The sequence below is a fragment of the Protopterus annectens genome, chromosome 4.part0 (genome assembly GCF_019279795.1).
Source record: "Protopterus annectens isolate FY-2018-M chromosome 4.part0, PAN1.0, whole genome shotgun sequence".
Classification (NCBI taxonomy): Eukaryota; Metazoa; Chordata; order Ceratodontiformes; family Protopteridae; genus Protopterus; species Protopterus annectens.
Window position 1 is genome coordinate 881,627,483 of NC_056733.1, and position 22,153 is coordinate 881,649,635.

At 39.4% G+C, this 22,153-nt stretch overlaps 1 protein-coding gene across 4 annotated transcripts in view; it reads left to right on the forward strand.

Moving 5' to 3' along the window:
* Nucleotides 1-20,639: 20,639 nt before the first annotated feature.
* CABIN1 (calcineurin binding protein 1) overlaps nt 20,640-22,153 on the forward strand; it is a 4,301,447-nt gene continuing 4,299,933 nt past the window's right edge. For 2 of the 4 annotated variants that reach the window (XM_044068839.1, XM_044068843.1), the window contains exons 1-2: nt 20,641-20,822; nt 21,231-21,295. In XM_044068839.1, coding sequence (XP_043924774.1) covers nt 21,293-21,295 — 3 coding nt within the window. In that variant the 5' untranslated portion in view covers nt 20,641-20,822; nt 21,231-21,292. Of the gene's footprint in view, nt 20,823-21,230; nt 21,296-22,153 lie in introns of all 4 variants that reach the window. The other 2 variants (XM_044068841.1, XM_044068840.1) reach the window with 2 other exon arrangements.

Below are 22,153 nucleotides of genomic sequence, written 5' to 3' on the forward strand. Positions count from 1 at the left end.
AACAGCTGTTCTTGAGAATCCTCATACTCAGCCAAACGTTTCTTTATTTCAGCCTCTGAGTTTTGCAGTTTTATCAGTTCATCTGAATAAATAGTTCTTCTGTTTTCCCAGCTGTTTTATTTGAGTTGATAAATTCCTTCACTGTTTCATTTATTGTAATCACATTTGAGTACATTTGATTTATTTTTATTTGATTTGATTTATTTTTCCTCTAAATTACTAGAAGTCATATTTTGTACCAAGGCTGAAGTCTGAACTGCTTTTTGCTAAGCAGCTACTGGACTCAGTGTTTTCTCTTCGCTTTTTCTGGTTAATTTCCTTTCAGGTTCTGTAAATGTCTTCTTCTTTGCTGGCATTCAGGCAATGTACTTACTAGCCAGTAACTGAATTTTACTCAAGCTAATCATACCACTGACCCTTATTTCTCAGTTTCTGTTTTCACACTGGGAGAGCTGTTGATCAGTGTGCAGCCATCTTGGAATGTTCTCCTCCTGAGATTCTTGAGAGTCCACACCCAAGATATGCACCCCACAAACTTCTCCACTGAGAAGGGTGAGCAGGTTCTCTCTCTTCCCAACCAGCTGTTACAACATCTGGACTTTTAACTGAACCCAGGCCATATGGGTTATAGTCAGGGTGTTATCTCTTTATGCCAGACTCCTTGCCAAGAAATTGTAATACTATACCATATTACTTATCAATAACCAAATCTGATGAGGAACACAACAGGAGTGTAAAATAATTTCATCAGAAGTGATTTTTTTTTAGTCACTCAATGAATATATAAACTTTTCTAGGTAACTTTATTATCTGTACAAAAGTTGGCAAATGTAGGCAGCACTTTGATGCTTGTCTACTTTTGTTTCAAATTTAAAATTATCTTCCTCATTTCTTATTTCATCTACAAGCTGATTCCAGGTATCAGGAGAATGTTTGTAAAGACTCCTTCACCTAAAGCTAAACCAAATGTGGGAGTCTCTTAAGTTTCAAGTCTTTTTGATGTTGAGATCAGGCAGTGTTATTACATGTTTTCATTTGCATTTTTCTGCTCAGAGATGGGAAGTAATCATGTCGAATATGAATATGAATATTAAGAAGTGCAATATTAAGAATTCAATTAAATATTGGTGGATTTGGAAATCAAACAACAAAGACCACAGATAACTCTGGTAAATCCACCTCACATCCAGGAACCCTGTGTATACCAAGAGTGAGTCATAGGATGAAGACGTACATAAACCACATACTGTCTCCAACATGAAAATAGCAGACTGCCTTCACTTCCTTGTTATTTGAGAAAAATTAAAATTAAAAACAAAAATAAAAACTCTTAAACATCGAATTAAAAGCAACAGTAATAGTCCATAACTTCAGATTTTCCTCTTTTACAAAACGTACTGAAGAAAAACTCAAGCAGACTTTGTTACCAGAATAACTCTGCCTTTTTTATGATAATCCCTTTTGTCCACCAACTGAACTTCATCAGATCAACTTTTCAATAACAGCTTTACTCATAGAAATCTAAATATATGCTTAATGAAAACAAAGGACCATAAATCACAGCTAACAAACTCATGGCATAGTAATGAGTTAAAGCAGACAGTATCTCATGGTACTCATGGTAGGCTAGCCTACCAGTTTAAGTAAACCTAATGTAAGCAAGAGCCATCTTACAGACCCTCAGGAATAGGTCACATCAAAAGGGCCAAAAAATGATGTCAGTCCTGAATTTCAGACCTACTGTGATACATTTTGTATGTTGCTTATACAAAAAGACCACATACCTACTTTAACAAAAGTAAGTCACCATTTGCCTTAACCACAGGAGAAGACCGTAAAAGTCAGGTAAATCAGATGGTATAAAATGAACATAACCACTCCTAATGAGGAAGGGTACTAAAAATAAAATAGAAAAATAAAATGTAGAAGAAAACAACAGACTGAAATGTATGGCTCAGTTCCAGAATCCAGTCCCATACAAGAGTACAGGTAAAAAATAAAAAAGACAAAAAATCTGAGACTGTGAAGTAGAGTATGTTTGTATGTCTTTCTGTGCTCTCACTTGTGACAATAGGCAAATTAATCACGAAAACAGCACCTACCACAGTAACCATAAAGATCAAGTACAACGGTCATTTTGGCCATCTCAGACCACAATATGCAATACAGGGATAATAAATTATCAAAATGAATGTAATGTATAATAAAAAAATATCACTAACCATCCTCCTTGTGTTTTTGTGTCTCCTTGCCAAAATGTATGCACACAACACACACACACAGGCAATGGAACAATGTGTTTCTGGGTCCCAGTGCCCTTCCTTCTTTCTGTTGAGTGTGCTGATAGCTTCTGTATGCATTTGTAAGTAGTCTGTTTTTTTTTTTTTGGTATGATTTTTTTTTAATAAGTGAATAAAATATCAAAAACAACCCAAAACCAGTTCTGGAGTAAATAATATGATGTTTGTGCAACATTATGTGCTCAGCTATGTAAATAGTGTGAGAGAAAAGCCTTCTGGTGCACTTAATTGAGCACTGCGCAAACACCAGATTATAAATATAAATATAAAGAAAAGAAAAAATTACCCTGAAAAGCTTTTTTGAAAAAACTACTGAGGGCCGGAGTTAATGTATGATGACTGTTCAAAGACAAAAGGGGCATGCTAAAAAATCAGTGTGCCTTTACAGTTTTGGGACCCCAAAAATGTCATCAGATGGTCTATGTGGGGGAAAAGGCCAAAAACTAACTTTTTTCTTTTAAATTTCTATTTTTAGTTTTAATTAACAGACATTTACAAATTGATTTACTGTTTGTTTGGTTAGGAAGATGGCCTAATGGTTAAGGTGTTTGCCTTACCAACACAAGGTGCAAGGTTTGAGTCTCACATGGGATAACTGGCTAGGCTTAAAATGGCTCGCAAAGGCAGTTAGTCTAGTACTAATCTATGAACCTATGATGATCAGGAAGATGGCAGACTGTTTTGGAGGGCTACAGTGGGTCATAAATAGGGAAGGCAAATTTTTTAACTTGATTTTTAAAAGAAATGTAATATAAAAAATTAGAGATAAAAAAAAAACAATCAGATGCATGAAAAATGTATCATATGTGCATTAAACACACAAAAAAGGTACTTTCATCCATAGGGCGTCATCAGATCACTATTAAAACTGAGCATCCAAGAAGAAACTTAGAAACAGTCTTCCCAATGTAAAAAAATAACATTAAGAGTACTGGGCTCTGTATACAATATTTTTCTTTTGCAATCTTCAGCCACCTTGCTGTTTTATATTTCTTACTTGTACTGGGGCAGACGAAAAAGCCCCTGCAGTTCGTGAACTCACAAAAGGTACAGAAAGCAGGCCCGAGTTTAAAGGTACCAAGCCTTTTCATGCTGTCCTTTTTGAACATTTCTTCTAAGAAAGATCTAATGTTTCTGCCTTTTTTGATAAGAAAAGATGGACCAGGATCCAGAATCTTTCTCACCAGTCTGTTACTAGGCATACTGGACTAATTCTCACAAATTATCCTTTTTATTCCATTGGCATCTTTACTGAACATTAATGTCATACTTCTTTTCAGGTTTTCTTACGTATGGTCAATGCAGAGAGTTCCAAAATCGTGTAGCAGTCTTCTTTGTTTTTAGTATTCAATTTAGAAAGAATTTTTTGGCTGTGCTCTTGTAATAACCCAGACTAGTTCTCTCTGACACTCAACTAGTAGCATTCTCCACTTGTTTTACTAGGTGTTTTTTTCTTCTTCTTAGTCTAAAGAATTTGTAAACTCACACCCACTAAATTCCACCTCCACTGGTACTTATGAAGTCAAGCTCCCCACTGCCTGACTAGACTCTACAAGGGATGGGTAATAGTAACCTAGAATATCAACTATACTGTATTTTTAATCTGCTATTTATTCACATGGTAGCCAAGTGCATCTAAAACAATTGGGAAGTATTTTTGTGTATCTCTAATTTTGATTATGTGTATCTCTAATTTTACTTATTTGTATTAGGTAGCGTATTTATCTGCATGTAAATGAAAGTGTAACTTTTTCCTCTGTGGAGCTTTTCTCCCCGGGCCTCCGCTGAAAATGGACATGCATCCAGTCGGACTATCCCGGTCAACAAATGTAAAATAAAATAAATAAATAAATAAATAATAAATAGTATAAGAAAGTGTCCTCTCTTGATTTGAGGTCCTTGACAGGATCAGAAATATGTCCAGTAATCTCACTTTCATATCCCCTCTCAAGAAAATCTCTGTGGAGGTTCCTGCAGGTTCTTTAGAAACTTAGTTGTTTCTCTGGACACACAAGCAATCTGCATACCCTGTGACTTCATCACATTATACTCAGCCATTTGCAGGTGCACACTACTGGCATGAAGCAGTACATTTTCCCAGGTGGTTTTGTAAAATAAATCAGTGTAAAGTTCTTGTAATCACATGTATTTATAAACAGTGAGATCTAAAAAAAAAAAAAAAATGAACCTTATAGTAATCGTGATGAGTAGTAATTTTCTTTTTTTAAATCTGTTGACAAAAATTAGCCAGGCTATTGGCCATAGCTGCTCCCATTTCATTACCTCATTTCTGTTTGTAAATGCTGCCATTAAATACAAAAACATTGTTGCTCAGCACCAAATACACTAAGTTAGAAGTCAGGGTAATCCCACCTGGGAGATTTGTGATTTATTTTATCATAGTATCTCTCACAGCCTCTATATAGTAATCGTGGGGCGGCACAGAGTAGAGTGCCTCTGTATCAATATCCTCCAAAATTGAATCTGCAGTAACAGGACAGATTTAATTTCCCTCAGAAAATCAAGAGTATCCAGGACAAAGGAGTTAGTCTTGCTAGTCACAGGTTTAATGTGATACTCCAGAAAACTCTTCCTTGGTTCAGTGATGCTATCTTCCCCTGCTGGCACTGGCCTGTATGGGGGTGGTGGAGTATTGGTGGTGGTCTTCAATAGTCTCTTGAGACCTAGGAATCCCAAAAATCCTAAGTAGTTTTGGATGGGCTACTGCTTGAAAATCATGAAGTCTTCCATTGATAAGATTCATTCTCATAAAATTGTTGCAGGGTGCCATGTAAAAAACATATTCACTTTGTTAATGGTCCTGAAAGGTTGGAAGGAAAGGATTTTGCAGCCTTCATGAGACATCAGATATATCAATGGGCAGATAATCCAGAGGATGAAATCCTGACTGAAAGGGTACACAGAACCTACATACTATGGAAGCTACAAGGAGAAACACCAGACATGTACTGGGGGAAAGGGAAACTAATTGCAAATTGGTAACAGAATCTTTTTGGACAAAGTGAAATATTGTCACATTTGGTAAACAAACCCTACCTAAGCATGCAACATTAACAATACCCAACTCCAAAATGAGAATGTTGTTAAAGACCTGGGAACTTGGGTTGACAAGTCCTTCTCCTTTGATCATCATGTAGGCTGAAAGTCCTTCTACTTAGCCCAGATAATTGACAAGGAATATCATCCATATCTAAAGAGGTAATCTTTCCCTTATATTCAGCATTGATTAGGCAATTTATTGAATACAATGCCCCATTTGGGATGTACCTCACTAGGTATATCAAACAGCTAGAAAGACCCAAGAGGGTCCTAATAAGACGATCACTGGCTTAAAAACCCTTAAGCTATCCGAAACAACTGGAAGCTCTGTCCTTTCATTCAGTATTGTATACACTTCTGAGTGAAGATATGTGCTGTTAGTGACCTAGTGGTTCTGGATCTCTTGTACTGATACAAATGAAATAATCTCACAGATATCAGAACTAAGTATCTAAATTTTCAACAGCAAATAAATAAAGCAAAAGCAAATAAAAAAGAAGTTTTCTCAATCAAGCAGTATACACCAGCCAGGAGAATGCCACTGGTGACTTTTCTTGTATTTTTTTAAAAGTGAATAACAAACAGATGGTGGTCTATGCATTTTCCAAGAAAGGTAAAACAACTATGTACTTGTGGACTAATTACCAGTGCTTATTGAAACTAATTCCACTCAGACAGAGAAAACTGTAATGCATCAGTGTCTCTCTGGTATTTTAAATCTTGAAGAAATGCTCATGTAAAAAATGTTTTTCCTTATCCCTTTGTGTGTTTAATCCGCTCACAATGTAAAGATAAGACTGGTAAAAAACTTACTTTTATAATTAGAAAGTACTAGTAACATGTTTAAAGGTAGACTTTAACCCTAACTTCCCTTGTGGTCCCTTTCAAGCCTTGCCAATTTACATTTTTTGTATGCTGGAAATAACCTATCCCATTTGGTTAGAAACTGGCCTTACCCATCACGTAGTCAATTATATATCACCCTTAATAAGAATAACTGGGTTCACAACATAGATAATTTGAGGGGACACATGCATGGGATAAAACAATTAGGAGTTGCCTCTGTCCATTAGTAGTACAGGGGCAGTCGTGAAGTAAATTTTCTGTTTTCCATCCACAGATCTAAGTTCCACTTGAATATGGACAGGGATGAACTTTGTTTTATGTGGACGGGGAGTCTGTTTCCCAAAAGCTGTATCCTCTGTGAGATATACCTGTCCCTCCAAACCATTCTGTTCATGCTGCAGAAGAGGTTTTGATCCCTAGACTGAGTATTTCTGATGCCATTTGACTAGCTGATGTGCAGTAAATTCATTAGTAATGGATCAGAGGATGCCTTGTATACCAGACACAGGTCACTTCTTAGCAGTGTATAGGATACTGAGTATAGTGGCAGGGCTTTGACTCAGTCCATGTAGGACATGTTGTTTAGGCCTTGTATCCTTTTAGTAAGTATTGTGGGCATTCAAGTTGTTGGATCTGTCTGAACAGATACATGCCCAAGGGGGCATTATATTCAATGGCTGGCCTAATAAGGGCAGAGTAAAGGGGGTCAATGACATTCCTAGATCTAGATACAGCCTCTTTGTTTCTAAGATGCACGATACAGAAGGACATTCTGACAATAGACACATACTGGTTAAAAGTTAGGTCACTGTCCACATAAGTTCCCAAATACCAAACAACTGAGTCAGCTATTAGGGGCATATTATCAATGTGGTAGCTCCCTATCAATTGATCAGTTTTAATAAGCAGAACTGGGCTGCTTTCCTGAAACTGCAGATCTGATGTTCATTCCATCCTTGACAGATGGATTCAGTTTTGACTTCAGAACAGACTCTGCCATCACTACAGCTCGTGTCAGCCAAAAACTCTCAAGCTTCACCTCTACCCAGAATCCCTCTCTCTCGATTACCTCAGATCTCATTTGCTGCTTTCTGAAACAGTCACGTTTAGCTGATACTCTCAAGCGTTTGTGGGATTAGGTAAAATTTTTTTGTATCTTTCCTTCTAAATTTCCTTTTTTCTTTCCTTTTTGTACACTTGTGTGTCCTTGTGTATCATCATTGATACTTCATTTCCCTTTACACTACCGTATAACTTCCCAGCTATCATTGTTGATAGCACTCTCTCTCTCTCTCTCTCTCTCTCTGTATCTTATTCAGTAATCTTTCTCCCCCTCCCTGTACATATTTATGTACATCTGTACTATCATCGCTGATATTCATTTCCTTGTATTTCTCTGTCTGTCATGACTGATAAGGGTAAGGCCCCTTTTGGTTTCAAAAAATGCTAGAAGTGTGGCCATAAAATTCCCTCTTCAGATTTCCACTCCTTATATGTCTACTGCCATGGCTCCCTTCCTTACAGGAGGATTGTAGTATATGGGACAATCAGGGATATGCTGATTCAAAGTAAACAATATGCAAATTGCCAGACAAGCGGGATTATATACTTAGCTTTTTGCAAAATTTGTGATGCATTCTATATAGGGAAATCAGAGAGAAAATTAAGAAATAGAATATATGAGCACTATTACGATATTAAGATCAAGTGCATTAACAATGCCCTATATAGACATAAAGTGAACTGCGAGCAAGCCTCTTTCACTTTTTTTGTGCTAGAAGTAGTGAATAGAGATATAAGAGGTGGACCATGGGAAACCTCTATTGAGTATAAGGAACTTTTATGGCAATTATATTTAGAGGCCAATAAAACACCCGAGTTGAATGATACTATATCCATTGCACCTGTATTAAAAATGAGAGCGGTTAAGCTATGAGGAATAGTTATTGATGTTTTAGTATTAATAACATTAAAATTTGACTAGTAATTATTACTATTCAGCATTTTAGTAATATAAAATGTAGTCTTTATAGGAAATGTCAAATCTCAGCTCCGTTATATATAGTAGAGTAAGAGTGTATGGGAGAGTATGAGGAAATATTCTCCTTTTTTATCAGTAGATGGCGCTTTTTGTTTAAGTAATACACATATACTTGATATAGACGCATTTTATATTTGATTAATGAATTAACCATGTTATTAAAATATAAAGTTTTTTAGAAGAATTATTTATAAATATTTATTAGAAGCAATGTGGAATGTAATACATGTTTTTAACATTTTTTATTGTAGATATTGTGTGTTATGAACTGACTTAGGCTTCAGTATGGTTCCCTATGGAGTGTACACAATTAATTAATTGTGAAAAGATTTCTTAATTAATTAATCAATTATGGTCATTAGTAAGTGTATTTAAAGGTGAATGGAATACCTTGACTCTATTCAGTCATATCTGAGGAAGTTGTGTAAACGAAAACGCAGTGTGGATATTCAGCGTTAATGTGCTTTTGTTCTGTGGTTTGTTCCGGGTGTTGCTGTGTTTCAAGGACTTTGTGGATTAAACGTTGGTGAAAAAGTTTTTTATAGCCTTATTTCCTCCACGAGTGTTATTTGGTTTGTTGAGGATTGTAGTATATGTCACACCTTTAGCCACAGGGCTTTGGTAGAAAGGTGCAACAAGTTAATTCTAAAAGGACTTTTGCCTTCAGCCTTTGGAGAAGCCTTACCCACTGCTGATAAAGGTAAGACAGATATTTCATCTCCCTCCTCTTCATTTATTGATAAATCAAAAAAGTGTAGTTTATCAGTTCCAACCTCCCAGTTAGTTCCAAAAGCCAAAAAATTGAAAACTTTTGTTCCAAAAGATCCCTTGGAATGAAAGGCCTCTGTTTCTGACAATAATGTACTGACAACTTCAGTTTCGACACTGATTACAATTTCAAGTCCTTCGACGTCGAAGGCCTTGACACAAGAATTGGCATCTGTCTCATCAACTAAGACCAATGTACCTAGAATATTTTACTCTCCTTTGATAGATCCCTTTACTGGGGAACTACCAAAAGTATGTTTACTGAGGCCTAAGACCCCTTCTACTGCTTCAGTCCACTCTACCAAAAGTTTTTCAGAACTTGACGTAGAGAGGCTGGTGAATAAAATTTTGTGAACTAGAGGGCTTTCAGGCCCACCTTTGGTACCAATTCCCTCAAGTCTTGGTACCGATACTTACTTAACCCCACTGACAACTCCTCCTCTAACCTACTCGGAGGTCTTAGAGTTCTCTGTTCTGGTTCTCCCGGCACCGTCTGTACTGGCTCCAGAGATGTTTGCTTCTGCGGAGCCGACAGTTACCCTAAGTTCTTCAGTTATTTCTGAACTGTAGATCTCTTGGAGCCGTGGCTACCCTGTCAGTTCCAGGGAGCAGGGTCAACTCCAGGTTTTTCAGAGCTGTCCCTGCTTCTTGGGGCTTCGGCATGAGTTAGTTCCACTCTGGCTTTGGTCTTGAGGGTCAGTTCTTTGGAGAGGGGAGTGACCTTGGTTCCGAGGAAGTCTTACTCAGTTCCGGGCTCCCTTCCATCTTTATGGGGACTGGCCTTTGAGGCTATGCAGAGGGCCCTTTCTCTTGCAGAGACTCAGTTGGCACCTACCCCCTCAGAACAGGTACTCCCCTCTAGCTCTACTATTCCTCCTGCCTCTCCACTGGGACAGCTGGTGCTGAGACCTTAGGTGTTACAGCCATGGGTACTGTCATCTTCTGATACCTTGCCAGATTATCCCTCTGAAGAGGTCCCTTAGAAAAAGACGTGCAAGAGGAAGCACTTGGATTTCCCCCAGGAATCGGTCACTGAATATACAGATTTTGATGAGGGAGAAGGGTCCCCATGGTCAGCCCCTGAAAATGTCTCCTTTGGAGACATCTTGGAAATTCTGAAACAGAAGGGTGGCTGGAAGTCCTAAAACCCTTCCACTGAGGAGTCTGTTTACCTACAAGCATTTGTCACCTGCCCATCTACTTCTTGGGTGACTCTGCCTGCTGATGAACTCCCATTTCAATCTAACCATCAAAACCGTCAATAAAAAGCTTGGCTCTCTCTATAAAGTAAAACACTTTCTCACTCCTCACGCTAAAATTACAATTGCCAGCATCAACTCTTTTCTATGCCTCCCCCTTTTTACAAACCTAAACAAGACAACCCTTAACAAACTTGCTTCTTGTTACAATCACATAGCTAGATTTGCCACAAATTCCACCTTTAGAACGCACCACTGCACTAACTTGAAGCAACTAGGGTGGTTAGAGTTTAACAGCCAACTCCATTTCAGCCAACTCAAAATGGCTCACCAGATACTGTATCACCCAGAGAAAACACCAGCTCTGAAAAACATCATTCATCCCTATATTAACCTGCAATCTTTACGCTCCTCCAATAAGATCTTAGCTCAAACTACCAAAGCCAATAATTCTGCTGGGGATTCTCTATTCTCAAACTTTGTAGGTAAAATGTGGAACTCCCTACCGACCATGCTCACCTCAGAACCTTCACTCCTACAATTCAAAAAAAAGCTTAAACCCCATCTCAATACTCTCTGGCAATGTCCCTGTTCCAAACCTGATTAACCACTATCATTTACCCTTCTCTTACCTCACTATCCTTAACCGCTTTTTAACAAGCACCTCACCTTTGTAACTGACCCATGTTTTTTTTTTTTTTTTTATATGCTGCTGTTATTTTTTTCCCAAGATGTAATGTATCTTTATATTGTATTTAGAACTCAACTATCTTCCTTTTTTTGCATTAACAATGTTCATATGTCTGTTATGTACCTGGAGCTTTTCTCCCCGGGCCTCCGCTGAAAATGGACATGTATCCAGTCGGACTCTCCCGGTTAACAAATGTAAAATAAATAAATAAATAAATAAACTCATTCAGTTAATTTCACAGTGAGCATGGAAGGCTCCTGACACAGTTGAGTCAATCCCCAAAAGACACCGAAAAAATACTTTCCACACCTGCAGACAAACAGTTTTGGGTGAAGGGACTTCCAGTTGATGCTATGGTTATAGTAGCCACCACTAAAAAGGAACTAGCCGAGGAGAGTTCCTTTGTCCATCCGTCCAACAGAGAGTCCCAGGATATGGACAGATTTGAGAAGTGGGTCTATGCTTTATTGACCTTCACCATAAGGTCCTTGAATTTTTTTGGCACATTTTACCAGACTAAAACAGGATATGATCAGGGAGACATCAGACATTCTGGCGGGAGCTCTAACTGAGAGAGTCCAAGAGAAAGTGGCTTCCCAGTTAGCCACCCTGGAGTCTGTGTCCACTTTGTCCATGAGGCTGATTGCACATACATCTGAAGGGATATCTAGAGCAGCAGGTACAGGCATAGCCATTAGAAGACACATCTGGATGCACCTTTGTGATTTTGTGAAACCATTCAAGTCTTCTTTCATTAATGCTCCTTTTGATGGAACATCCTTGTTTGGCCCAAAAGTGAAAGAAACTTTGTCCAGGTGTGAGAAAGATGGTAAGACCCTTTCTGCTGTGAATGTACATTTTTCCACCCCCAAAGGTCTTTTTCTAGGAACCAGAGAAGTGGTGGAAAAATGTGGTTCAGAAAATCCCAAGGGCTTTTCCTAGACACATGTGAAGGGAGTTCCCCGGAGGAAGAGGGGGGAAACAAAATGGGAGATGCTGACCTCATGGCAGAGGTGATCTGCAAAATCAGGGCTTCAGGGATTTCTTCCCAGGCAAGCCCTTTTAACATGCATGAAGGGAGGCTTGATTGTCTTCCTCTGGAGGCAGTCATGGGATACTTATCCTTGCACCTAAACACTTGGCTAAACATAACAGATTCCTGGGTACAACGAATCATATCCAGATGCTATACCATTCCCTTTTCTCAACCTCTCCCTGTTTACAAGAAATCCCAGATATTCCACCCAAACAGAGGGAATTAGCAGTACGAGAAATGGAAAAACTGCTGGAAAAAAAGAGTCATCCAACATGTCCCGCCAGACCAAGAAGGATCTGGAACATACTCAAGATTCTTTTTAGTTCCAAAAAAGACAGGGGCCTGGAGACCAATTTTGGATCTCAGTATACTCAACAAATCAGTTCAGCAAACAAAGTTCTGGATGGTCACAGTACAGTCTATCCTTCCTTTTCTGAAGAAAGATGACTGGATGTGCTCAATAGACCTTCAGGATGCATATTACCACATAAAAATGGAAAAACACTCCAGAAGGTTCCTCCACTTCCAACTGGGATCCAGAGTACTGCCCTTTGGACTCACTGCAGCCCCCAGAGTGTTCACCAAATGCATGTCAGTAGAAGCAACTCACGTGAAATTACTAGGATTCCATATGTTTCCGTACTTAGATGACTAGCTCATAACCGCTTCCACCAAGCATAAGTTAATAACAGCCAGGGACTACATCCACAACATCTGTGCCTATCTGGGGATCACATTAAATCTAGAAAAGTCATGTTTAACCCCGACACAAAATTTAGAATTCATAGGGTTAGTACTAAATACTCAGACAACGATAGCATCTCTTCCTCCAGATCATCAGAGAATTGTGGCTCAGGTACAAAAGTTAATCCACAAAAAAGAAGGTTCCAGCACATTTAATCTTACAAGCTCTATGGCAGCTTCTATGAGAATTCTGCAATGGCTACAGGCCTCCCAGTGGTCTTTATGTCACCACCCATTGCCAGAACAAGTCCTGATCACCAACCACTGCAAAACTGATCTTCTCTAGTGGATGCATTCTGATCAAGTTCTCCTCAGTCGTCCTTTTGTTTTTCCAGAGCCCTTGACCATAGTGACCACAGATGGCTACCAGATGGGGTGGGGGGCATTATCTGGGCAAGATGATCTAAGGCACTTGGTCCCAGTTGGAGGCCAACTTGCACATCAATATCCTGGAGATAACAGTGGTGCTTCTTGCTTTCCAGGCCTTTCAGACAGCTCATCCTCAGGGGAATATTGCAGTTCAAATGGACAATATGTCAGTGGTTTGATACATCAACAAACAGGGAGGAACCAATTCTTACCCCCTTTGTCAAGAAGCCCTCAGAGTGTGGCAGTGGGTGATCTCTTTCTTAGAGCAACACACATTCTGGGGAGTTCCAATGTGATTGTGGATGAGCTAAGTAGATGCATCCTTCAGCCTCATGAGTGGTCTCTCAATCAAAAAGTGGTGAAGATGATTTTAAGCCTTTTGGGTCAACCTTGCTGCGATCTGTTCACGTCTCCCCTAAACAACAAGTGCAGCAATTACTTTGCCCTGATTCCCCTTCAAGGAAAGTCACCCAGAAATGGTCTCCTCCATGATTGGCTCCTTCAGTCTCCTATATGCCTTTCCCCCTGATACATCTAATTCCCAAGTTTTTACAGAAAGCATTCAGATTGAAGAGCACAGTGATCCTCATTGCTCCCTTTTGGCCTCAACAGGTTTCGTTCCCCTTTCTTTGACCGTATCTAATTTAACAACTCTTGATTCTGGACCCAGTGCCAGATTTCCTGTCCCATCCAGCTGGTCTTGTTCACCCAAGCATTTTGAACGTCAAGCTAACTGTGTGGTTCCTCCAGTTCCATTAATTGCCAGCTGTCCCAGTATTTCTTCTCCAGTATGTCACATCATTTTATCATCTCACAAGCCTTCCACTTGAAAACTGTACCCCAGTAAGTGGAAGAGGTTTACTATTTGGACTCTTGAAAAGCAAATAGATCCCTTTTCAGCTTACATATGACATTTCCTAGATTTTTTTATCTTCTCTGTTTAACACTGGCGCTTCTCCCTCCACAATCAAACTACAATTAGCTGCCATCTCTAATTTTCACAATGGCTTGGATGAATGTTCTTTAGCCTCTGATAGACTTTGTAAATCATTCCTCAGAGGCATTCTTCTGTTAAAGACTCCATTCAAATATCTGACTCCTCCTTGGGATTTGAACCTAGTACTCTCCTTTCAAACCCTCTGTGGAATGTGATCTGAAGATTTTGTCTTGGAATACACTCCTATTGATAGCCACTACATCTGTCAAAAGAATTTCAGAGACTCAGGCCTTATCATTTGAGCCTCCTTACCTTGATTTCCATAAAGATAGAGTATCTTTACGAAGGAACCCATCCTTTTTTTCCCAAGTTTGTGTCAGATACTAATATTAACCAGATGATTAGTTTACCAGTTTTCTTCCCTAGTCATTCTAACAAGGGAGAGTATGCCCTACATTTACTAGACATCCATAGACAACTATGTTTCTATCTTCATAGAACAAAGAACGTAAGACAATCAAGTCAACTGTTTCCTTTTCCACTGCAGAGTTGAGCAAGGCAGTCAGCAAGATTACTCTAAGTGGCTGACAGACTGCATTTCATTTATATATGAAAAAAAAAAATAACCTTGCCTAAACCTGTCAAAGTATATTCTACAAGGTCTATAGCTACTTCAGGTGTCTTTCAATCTAGAGCTTCAATGGACGACAGATATGTAGTAGCTACTTGGGCTGCTGCCCATACCTGTATTACTAATTACAAACTGGATCTGGTCTCTAGGGGATGATCATCCTTTGGCTCGATGGTGCTCAGGAATATCCTTCCATGACTCCACCCAAGATTCTAGGTAGCAGGGGACACCGTCCCATCTGTCAAGGATGGAATGAATATTGAAAACACCAGATAAAGAAGTTATGTACTCATCATAACGTTCCATCTGTGTTGTCTATCTTCATTCATCCTTGACTCCCCCCTCCATCCCCTGTCCTTAAAGATTGTTTTGTGGAGCAGATCAAATTCACTTGAGTTATTATATTGTCCAACCACAGTAGATAAGGTTTCCATCTGGCTTACCTTACAAGTATCTTAGTATATATATATATATATATATATATATATATATATATATATATATATATATATATATATATATATATATATAGAGAGAGAGAGAGATGGATATATATATATATATATATATATATATATATATATATATATATATATATATAACATGTACATGTTTTATATATTTCAATATCTTTTCTGCAAACTTGATCTGAGGTAATTGTGAGAGAGGGATCCTGGGTAGAGATGAAGCTCGACAGTTTTTGGCTGGTGCAAGCTGTTGTAACGGCTGAGTCAGTTCCAGTGTCGGATGAATGAAGTGAGATGACATAGATGGAATGTTATCGCGAGTACATAACTTCTTTTTTTGCTGCTGTGGTACCTGCCACTAACGCTATGTAGGTTTTGTCTTATACCCAATTTGCTATACATCTTCTCACATGGGGACCTATTTATAATGCATTAAACTTACTAACTATGCTATCATAAGGGATGACATCAAACTCCTTGGCCAGGTTCTGAGGACAGCATAACATCTATCAGCAGACTTCATTACCCTTTTAAAGTTAACCATATTCATAAGATAGGATCTGCCCTTGAAAAAGCCAAACTGCAGGCTTAGCCTGATGAGATTTTTAATATCACAGTTTATCAGTTTAGTTATAATCTGTTCCATGGCTTTGCAAATGAGACTTGTCAGATTGATGGACCTATAATCCCTTGGGTCAGTGGTAGGGATGTCATTTTGGGCTGGCATTTCTACTACTGTCTGCCAACCTCAGGGACATAGCCTGTGGCTAGACTTAAGTTAAATAGTTTAAGATCATGTTTAGTACTGCATACTAAATAGCCATTTATAGTATCAGGTTCCATGCAGGAAGTATTTTTGGTCTTGGAAAACACCTTCAGTATGTTTCTTTTAGTGATTATGAAGTGTGGTTGGGTTAGAGATTCAGAAATGTATAGTTGTGTCGGGAATAATGTTTGCTCTGAATTTGTTTTCTAATATATTGATGATGTCTACTAGGTCAGAGTAGGTGGTGCTGGTTTAAAGTAATTCACAGTATGTCTCTTTACAACAGTGCAAAACTGTTGCTGGTCATGTCATGGGGGGGGGGCTACCACCCCTAACTCCCTGCCACTTTGTCACCTCACATATTTAACAGTTCTTCTGCTCAGGTAACAATTTTAAAACTAGCATGGGGTTGAGCAGCTTATTTATTTTATTTTACTTTATTTAACATTTGTTAACTGGGAAAGTCCGACTTGGAACAAAGTCAATTTTCAGTGGAGACCCAGGGAGAAACGCTTCAGATGTATGTAGCCAACTCCTCCACCACTGGAGGGACTTTCTACTTTTTTGTTGACAGTTTTGTGCAGGTCAAAGAAAATATAAAACCAACAATGCTTGAATAAACATGGCCAGTTGGACTTTTCCCGCCATATGATTCTAAATAAAAATGTACTGCTGAGTAAGCTGTCAGACTGTGTGTCAAGGTGTTTTTATATTATGGAATGTGGAAAAAAAAATTGTATATTCTTCAGTGTGTGGTGAAAGTCAGACTTTAGAGTGATTCTGTTTATTTTTCACACCTGTTTACTAGTAAGTGTAATGATATGAGGTAGTGCCATCTGTGCCAGGAAAAGTAGGGCAGAGCATGTGTAACATATGCCAGTATAGCTAGCTGGAATTTGTAAAGAATTTTATATCATTTGACTATCACTCTAATTTGTATAGATGTTTGTGTTAAAAATGTATTTGTAGAGTTGATTGTGTTAAAAATGCCTCAACAGTGGGTCCTGCTGGACAGAAAAGAGATATACATGTATGTTAGACAATATTATAACTGATTAAACATATATGTTTTTACAGAGAATTCTGGAAGGAAGGAGGTTAATTTCATTGCAGCTAATTTTGAAAAATAGGTTGAAAATTAAATGGGCTGGTTTAGGCCATAAAGATTTTATCTTATAGGTCTGATTGCAGCCAGAGACAAAAATGTCTGGGAAAACTAGGACTGGGAATCTTACTGTATTGTCCTTAGGGGTGAACTAATTGCTGCCTTTGAAGGGTGAAAGTTTTTGAAATTGTTTTATAGCTTTCAGATGCTGCAACAGATCTTAGCAAAGCTCTGAGTGGATATTGTACCAGAGTCAGATGACCAGATGTGATGTCATTCTATAGCCAGCACTGAAATGATTCTTTAGATATTAGTGAGTGATATGACAGAATTCTCTCACAGCAGCACTTTGTTTTTCAGAACCTGACAAGAGATCTCTCTCACATATCTCACAAAACCTCACACTTAGTCTTGCCTTGCTATAGTAAGCAACAAAACACCTCATCTTGCCTTGCTATAGTAAGCGACAAAACACCTCATCTTGCCTTGCTGTAGTAAGCAACTTAACTAGGGAACAGTAATTCTTTAGTCAGTCAGGAAAATATAGTGAAATTAGTTAAATATTGTTTTTCTGCATCTGTGTGAATCTATCCTACTGTGTTATTGTTATATCACCTGTGTCATGAAACTGGTGTTTATTGTGACTAGATATTCAGTATTCTCATGCTTTATTATTTATTATTAAATATTTCTATAACTTTCATTGTGGCTGGTCTTTTAGAAAATACTTTTAACATCTCACCACAGTGAAAAACATCTCAAAAGCGAACTTCTCACTTCTCAAAACCGAAGTGGAATTCTTCAAGGCCCCAGGGCCAGTGGAAACTACAGCCCAAACTGCAGAATCCTATATAAATGCATTCTACGGACATCTCCAGGAATGCATGGATCATGCTATCCCAAACAAAACCAAGACCCAATCATCCAAAGGCAGGCGTCCAGTCTGGTGGACCCCTGCCATAAATAAACTGTACAACAGAAGGAGGAAGCTACTACATGACAGAGCAAAATCTCTAATAGGGAAGGCATCTCTGATCAGTACTAGCAAAAAATTACGATCCCTCATAAAATCCTCCAAGGCCAGCTTCGAGAAAAAAATTGCACAGGACACCAAAGACAATCATAAGGCTTTTTTCAGTTATGTTAGAAACCTGGGATGCAACTCCCAGACTTGTTCTGAGTTGATTCTAAATGACAAAAAATACACTGAACCCACAGACATCGCCAATATCCTGGCAGACAGGTTCAGTGCAAACTTCTCCACCCCTCCCCCACAAAAGAGCATGTATCTATCCCGGCAGAGGGCTGCCTCCCAAACATCTCAGATGCTCAGGTGAAGGCTGCCCTCTCCAAAGCAAAAACACTGCTTCCATGGGACCAGATGGCGTCCCAGGTTGCGTCCTACATGAACTACAAGAGGAACTAATCCCTCAAATAAAACAGCTATACAATCTCAGCCTCACTACAGGATATGTGCCCACAGAATGGCGTACAGCAACAGTGGTCCCACTCCACAAAGGTGGAGCCTCTATGGACCCTGGAAACTATCGCCCCATAAGCCTGACTAGCTTAGTCTGCAAGGCTATGGAGAGGATCATCATGGAGCTCATAAACAAAGACATTGGGGACCTACAGGCACTAGATCCCACCCAGTTCGGCTTTGTCAAGGGCAGATCCTGCCTTTTGAACCTGGTTGACTTCTTTGAAACAGTCACCAAAGTCATAGATGAAGGGAAGGTAGCCCACACAGCCTATCTGGACCTTGCAAAGGCATTTGACACAATACCCCACTCGGGCATCATAGATAAGCTATCCAGCTTAAATATAAACCCCTATGTCACAAGATGGGTCGCAAACTGGCTCAAAGACAGAACCCACAGAGTGAGAGTTGCTGGAGCCATGTCAGACTCGAAACCAGTCACAAGTGGTGTCCCACAGGGTTCTGTCCTGGGACCACTCTTGTTCGGTATATACTTTTCCGAGGTACAGGCAAACATGGGAGGACTATGGCTCACCAAGTTTGCAGACAACTGCAAAATGGGAGCCATAATCAACTCTCCAGCTGACAGAAACATCCTTCAAAAAGGTCTCACAGACAGATAACTGGTGCCAGCGCCATGGTTTAAAGCTAAATGACAAAAAATGTATAGTCACACCCTTTGGCAAAAACAAAGTGCCCACAAATTACCACATAGGCGGAAACCCATTAAGTACAGAGAAAGTTATTAGGGACCTGGGGACCCAAGTTGATAGCAATCTCTCCTTTGAAAACCACATTGCCAAAGTGGTTAGAAAGACCTTCTACATAGCCCACCTCATCACGAAGGGTTTCACATCTAGATCAAGAGAGGTAATCGTGCCCCTTTATTCATCCCTCATCAGGCCCATCATAGAATACAATGCCCCTTTTGGGATGTACCTTACCCGACACCTGCAGCAATTAGAAAGACCCCAAAATTATCTCACCAAGAGGATCAAGGGTCTCAAACAGATGCCATATGCTGCTCGGTTAAAAAACTCCACCTCTACTCAGTTGCATACCGCCTACTTGAGGCGATCTATGCCTGACATACAAAGCTTTGTCAAATCCAGAATTAATGGACATGCTCCACCTCAGTAAATCTAAATCCCTTAGAGTCACACGCTCGGGGGACTTGAACCTCAGCACAGAAATAAATAGAACTTGCTGGAGGGACAGGTTCATAACCCAGAGGCTCCCTTTGCTCTGGAATAGAATTCCAGTTCATGTGAGGCAGAGCACCTCACTGAATCTCTTCAAGAAGAATCTCGATAAGTGGATGGAGGATCGTAGGTTTGTCCCAGGGATTACTCCCGTGTCACTATTAGACAGAGGCACAGTTAACTAAACCTTAAAAAGGGCACAGTATACTCAAATCAAGGGGTGGCGTAAGCCATACAGAATCGGGCTAGGCTTATAATTGCCCCAGGGCAGATAGCCTAGTATAAACCTATGAAAGAGTACTTATGCTTATTTTACTGACACTATAGCTGCTCCTGAAAGCCTTGCTGCATTGTTCAAACTCTACAGTTTGTATTAGTATTAATTTTACTCAGTGTAATTTGGTACCCTTCTAAGAGCAGCTAACTGGTGGCAGCACAATTACCCTATAGTCTGGGCAGAGGGGGCACAGCTGGTAAATCTGTGCCAGTCTATCCCAGGCGTGTGTGTGAAAATCAAATATCCAAGTGTGTGTCAGCTACTTGGAACCGGGACACTGAGCTCCAAAGTTGTCAGTGTGGAGTCTTGTTTGGGGCCTGGAGAGAGAGAGGGTTCAGCCCCAGGTCTGGAGTGTGCTTGGTGCAGACTGTTACATCTTAAAATACTGTGTGTATCCATTTTTTTGTAACTGGTGGCCGTCCCTCACCGGTGTCAGTGGTGAGGACTAACGCTGCGAGATTACTGGCCCAGAGTAAGGACCGTCACAGTAAGTAAAAACATTTATTAACATTACATTATTATAGTGGGCTCTTGTTTAGGGTGGGTTTGTTACTAGGCAACTTTATAGGCTACCATGCTCCACAGTTGCCTAAATAATAAACGTACATACACTGTGATACATCAAAGTAATTAAGGCATTGCCGTGTACAAATAAAACGACACTGCCGATTAGTGCTGTTTTACAAGTCAGAGAAGACTGTTTAACTCGGCTACTGTTTCCTAAACCTTTGTATCCGAACGAATGTCATCAACGGGCGTGAAGTGATGACGTTATTTCTAGTAGACTCGCTAGACCTTCGCTTGTAGTTCTTTAAGAGCAATGTAACTGCTAAACTGTTTACCTAGATAGAAACAACAATATGCTTGGATGGTATAAAGCAAAACGTTTCCAGTGCACAAATGGTATGGAAAAGCTTTGCATTTGGTTTTTAATTGTGATCAATTTAGCGCGCATGCAGAAACCGGTATTTCATACTGTCTAATCAATCCAGTGTTTGTTAATGTGATTCGTAAGTGCTTTCCTCGTACAGTGCTCATTAGAAGCTTTATTCTTATGGTATTCTTTGAAAATGTGTACTAACGTAAAAAATAAATAAATAAAACAAGTAAAGTTGCAGTTAGGATGGTTTTTAAGGTAGCCAGAAGAAAGCTCGAGTACAAAGAAAGATGTATAAACCTGTATCTTCACTGTCTGGTTTTAGAAACTGGGAGTAAGAGTGGAAGCTTACGCTGTAATGTGGCTTGGTGGTATTGATGGGTCTCCTAGTTCTTTTCATTGTGTGTTGCTTTCTACATATTTTTATGTCACAGGTTGCCTTGAAGTGTGTTCCTGAAGTTTTCTGTGATGGGAGACTGACAACCTTCGTGCAGACATGGTAAGGTGCTAGATGGTGGTTTTGTTCTGAAGTATCAATTTGTGGTATCATGGAAATAAAGTATGATTCAGTTATAAGGCTAGCTAAATTTGAGCATTAATGGGGAAGCTGTAATTTATCCTGATACTTTCAACTTATTTTTTAGAACTTGGATGCTTAGTCATATATCTCATGCCTTAACCATGGACAGGGGTAGGTTGTCAATCATGGGTGTTAATTAGCTCCTTTATCGAAAGTAAGATTACTGGTTATCATAGGCAACCCCGCTAGGTGTTGGAAGGTGTGTGTGTGGGTGTTTGTATTTTGTTCATGTGTAATTGTCCAAAGCCATTGCAGCAGCTTGATATGGTAGGTTTATATTCTTCTGCATTAATAAATTGTCTTTCTCTATCTTTGGACATCATTTACAGGAAGAACTTGGCATTCCACCAGCAGCTTGAGTTAGAATATAGTTTGATATTCTGTGGTGCTTTTCTTCAGTGGTTGTTGATAGCAAGCTGGCATTTGCTGTTGGCAGTCCCTTCTTAGAGATGTCCTAAAAGCATGCCCTGCAGTGTGTGTGTTGTGTGTGTGGTGAGTCTTCTATGGTTCTGGTGGAATAAGGCTGTTGCTTTAATTTCAGTGAAAATGCATTTCAGTAGCATCATAAGTATTGCTGCTATAGCCGTCTGCAAGACATATGTCCTTGTTCTGATTCCAGGGAGGAAGGGGAGGGCTCAGTGTGTGATGTAACCACCTGCTTCTGTCATTTTTTTGTGCAGTTATGCTCTGATTTGCTTTTCTTTCTCTTTGTGAGGGGTACTCTGGATGTCATAATGATGCACTGTTGGAATGCAGACATTGTCATCCTTGGATATC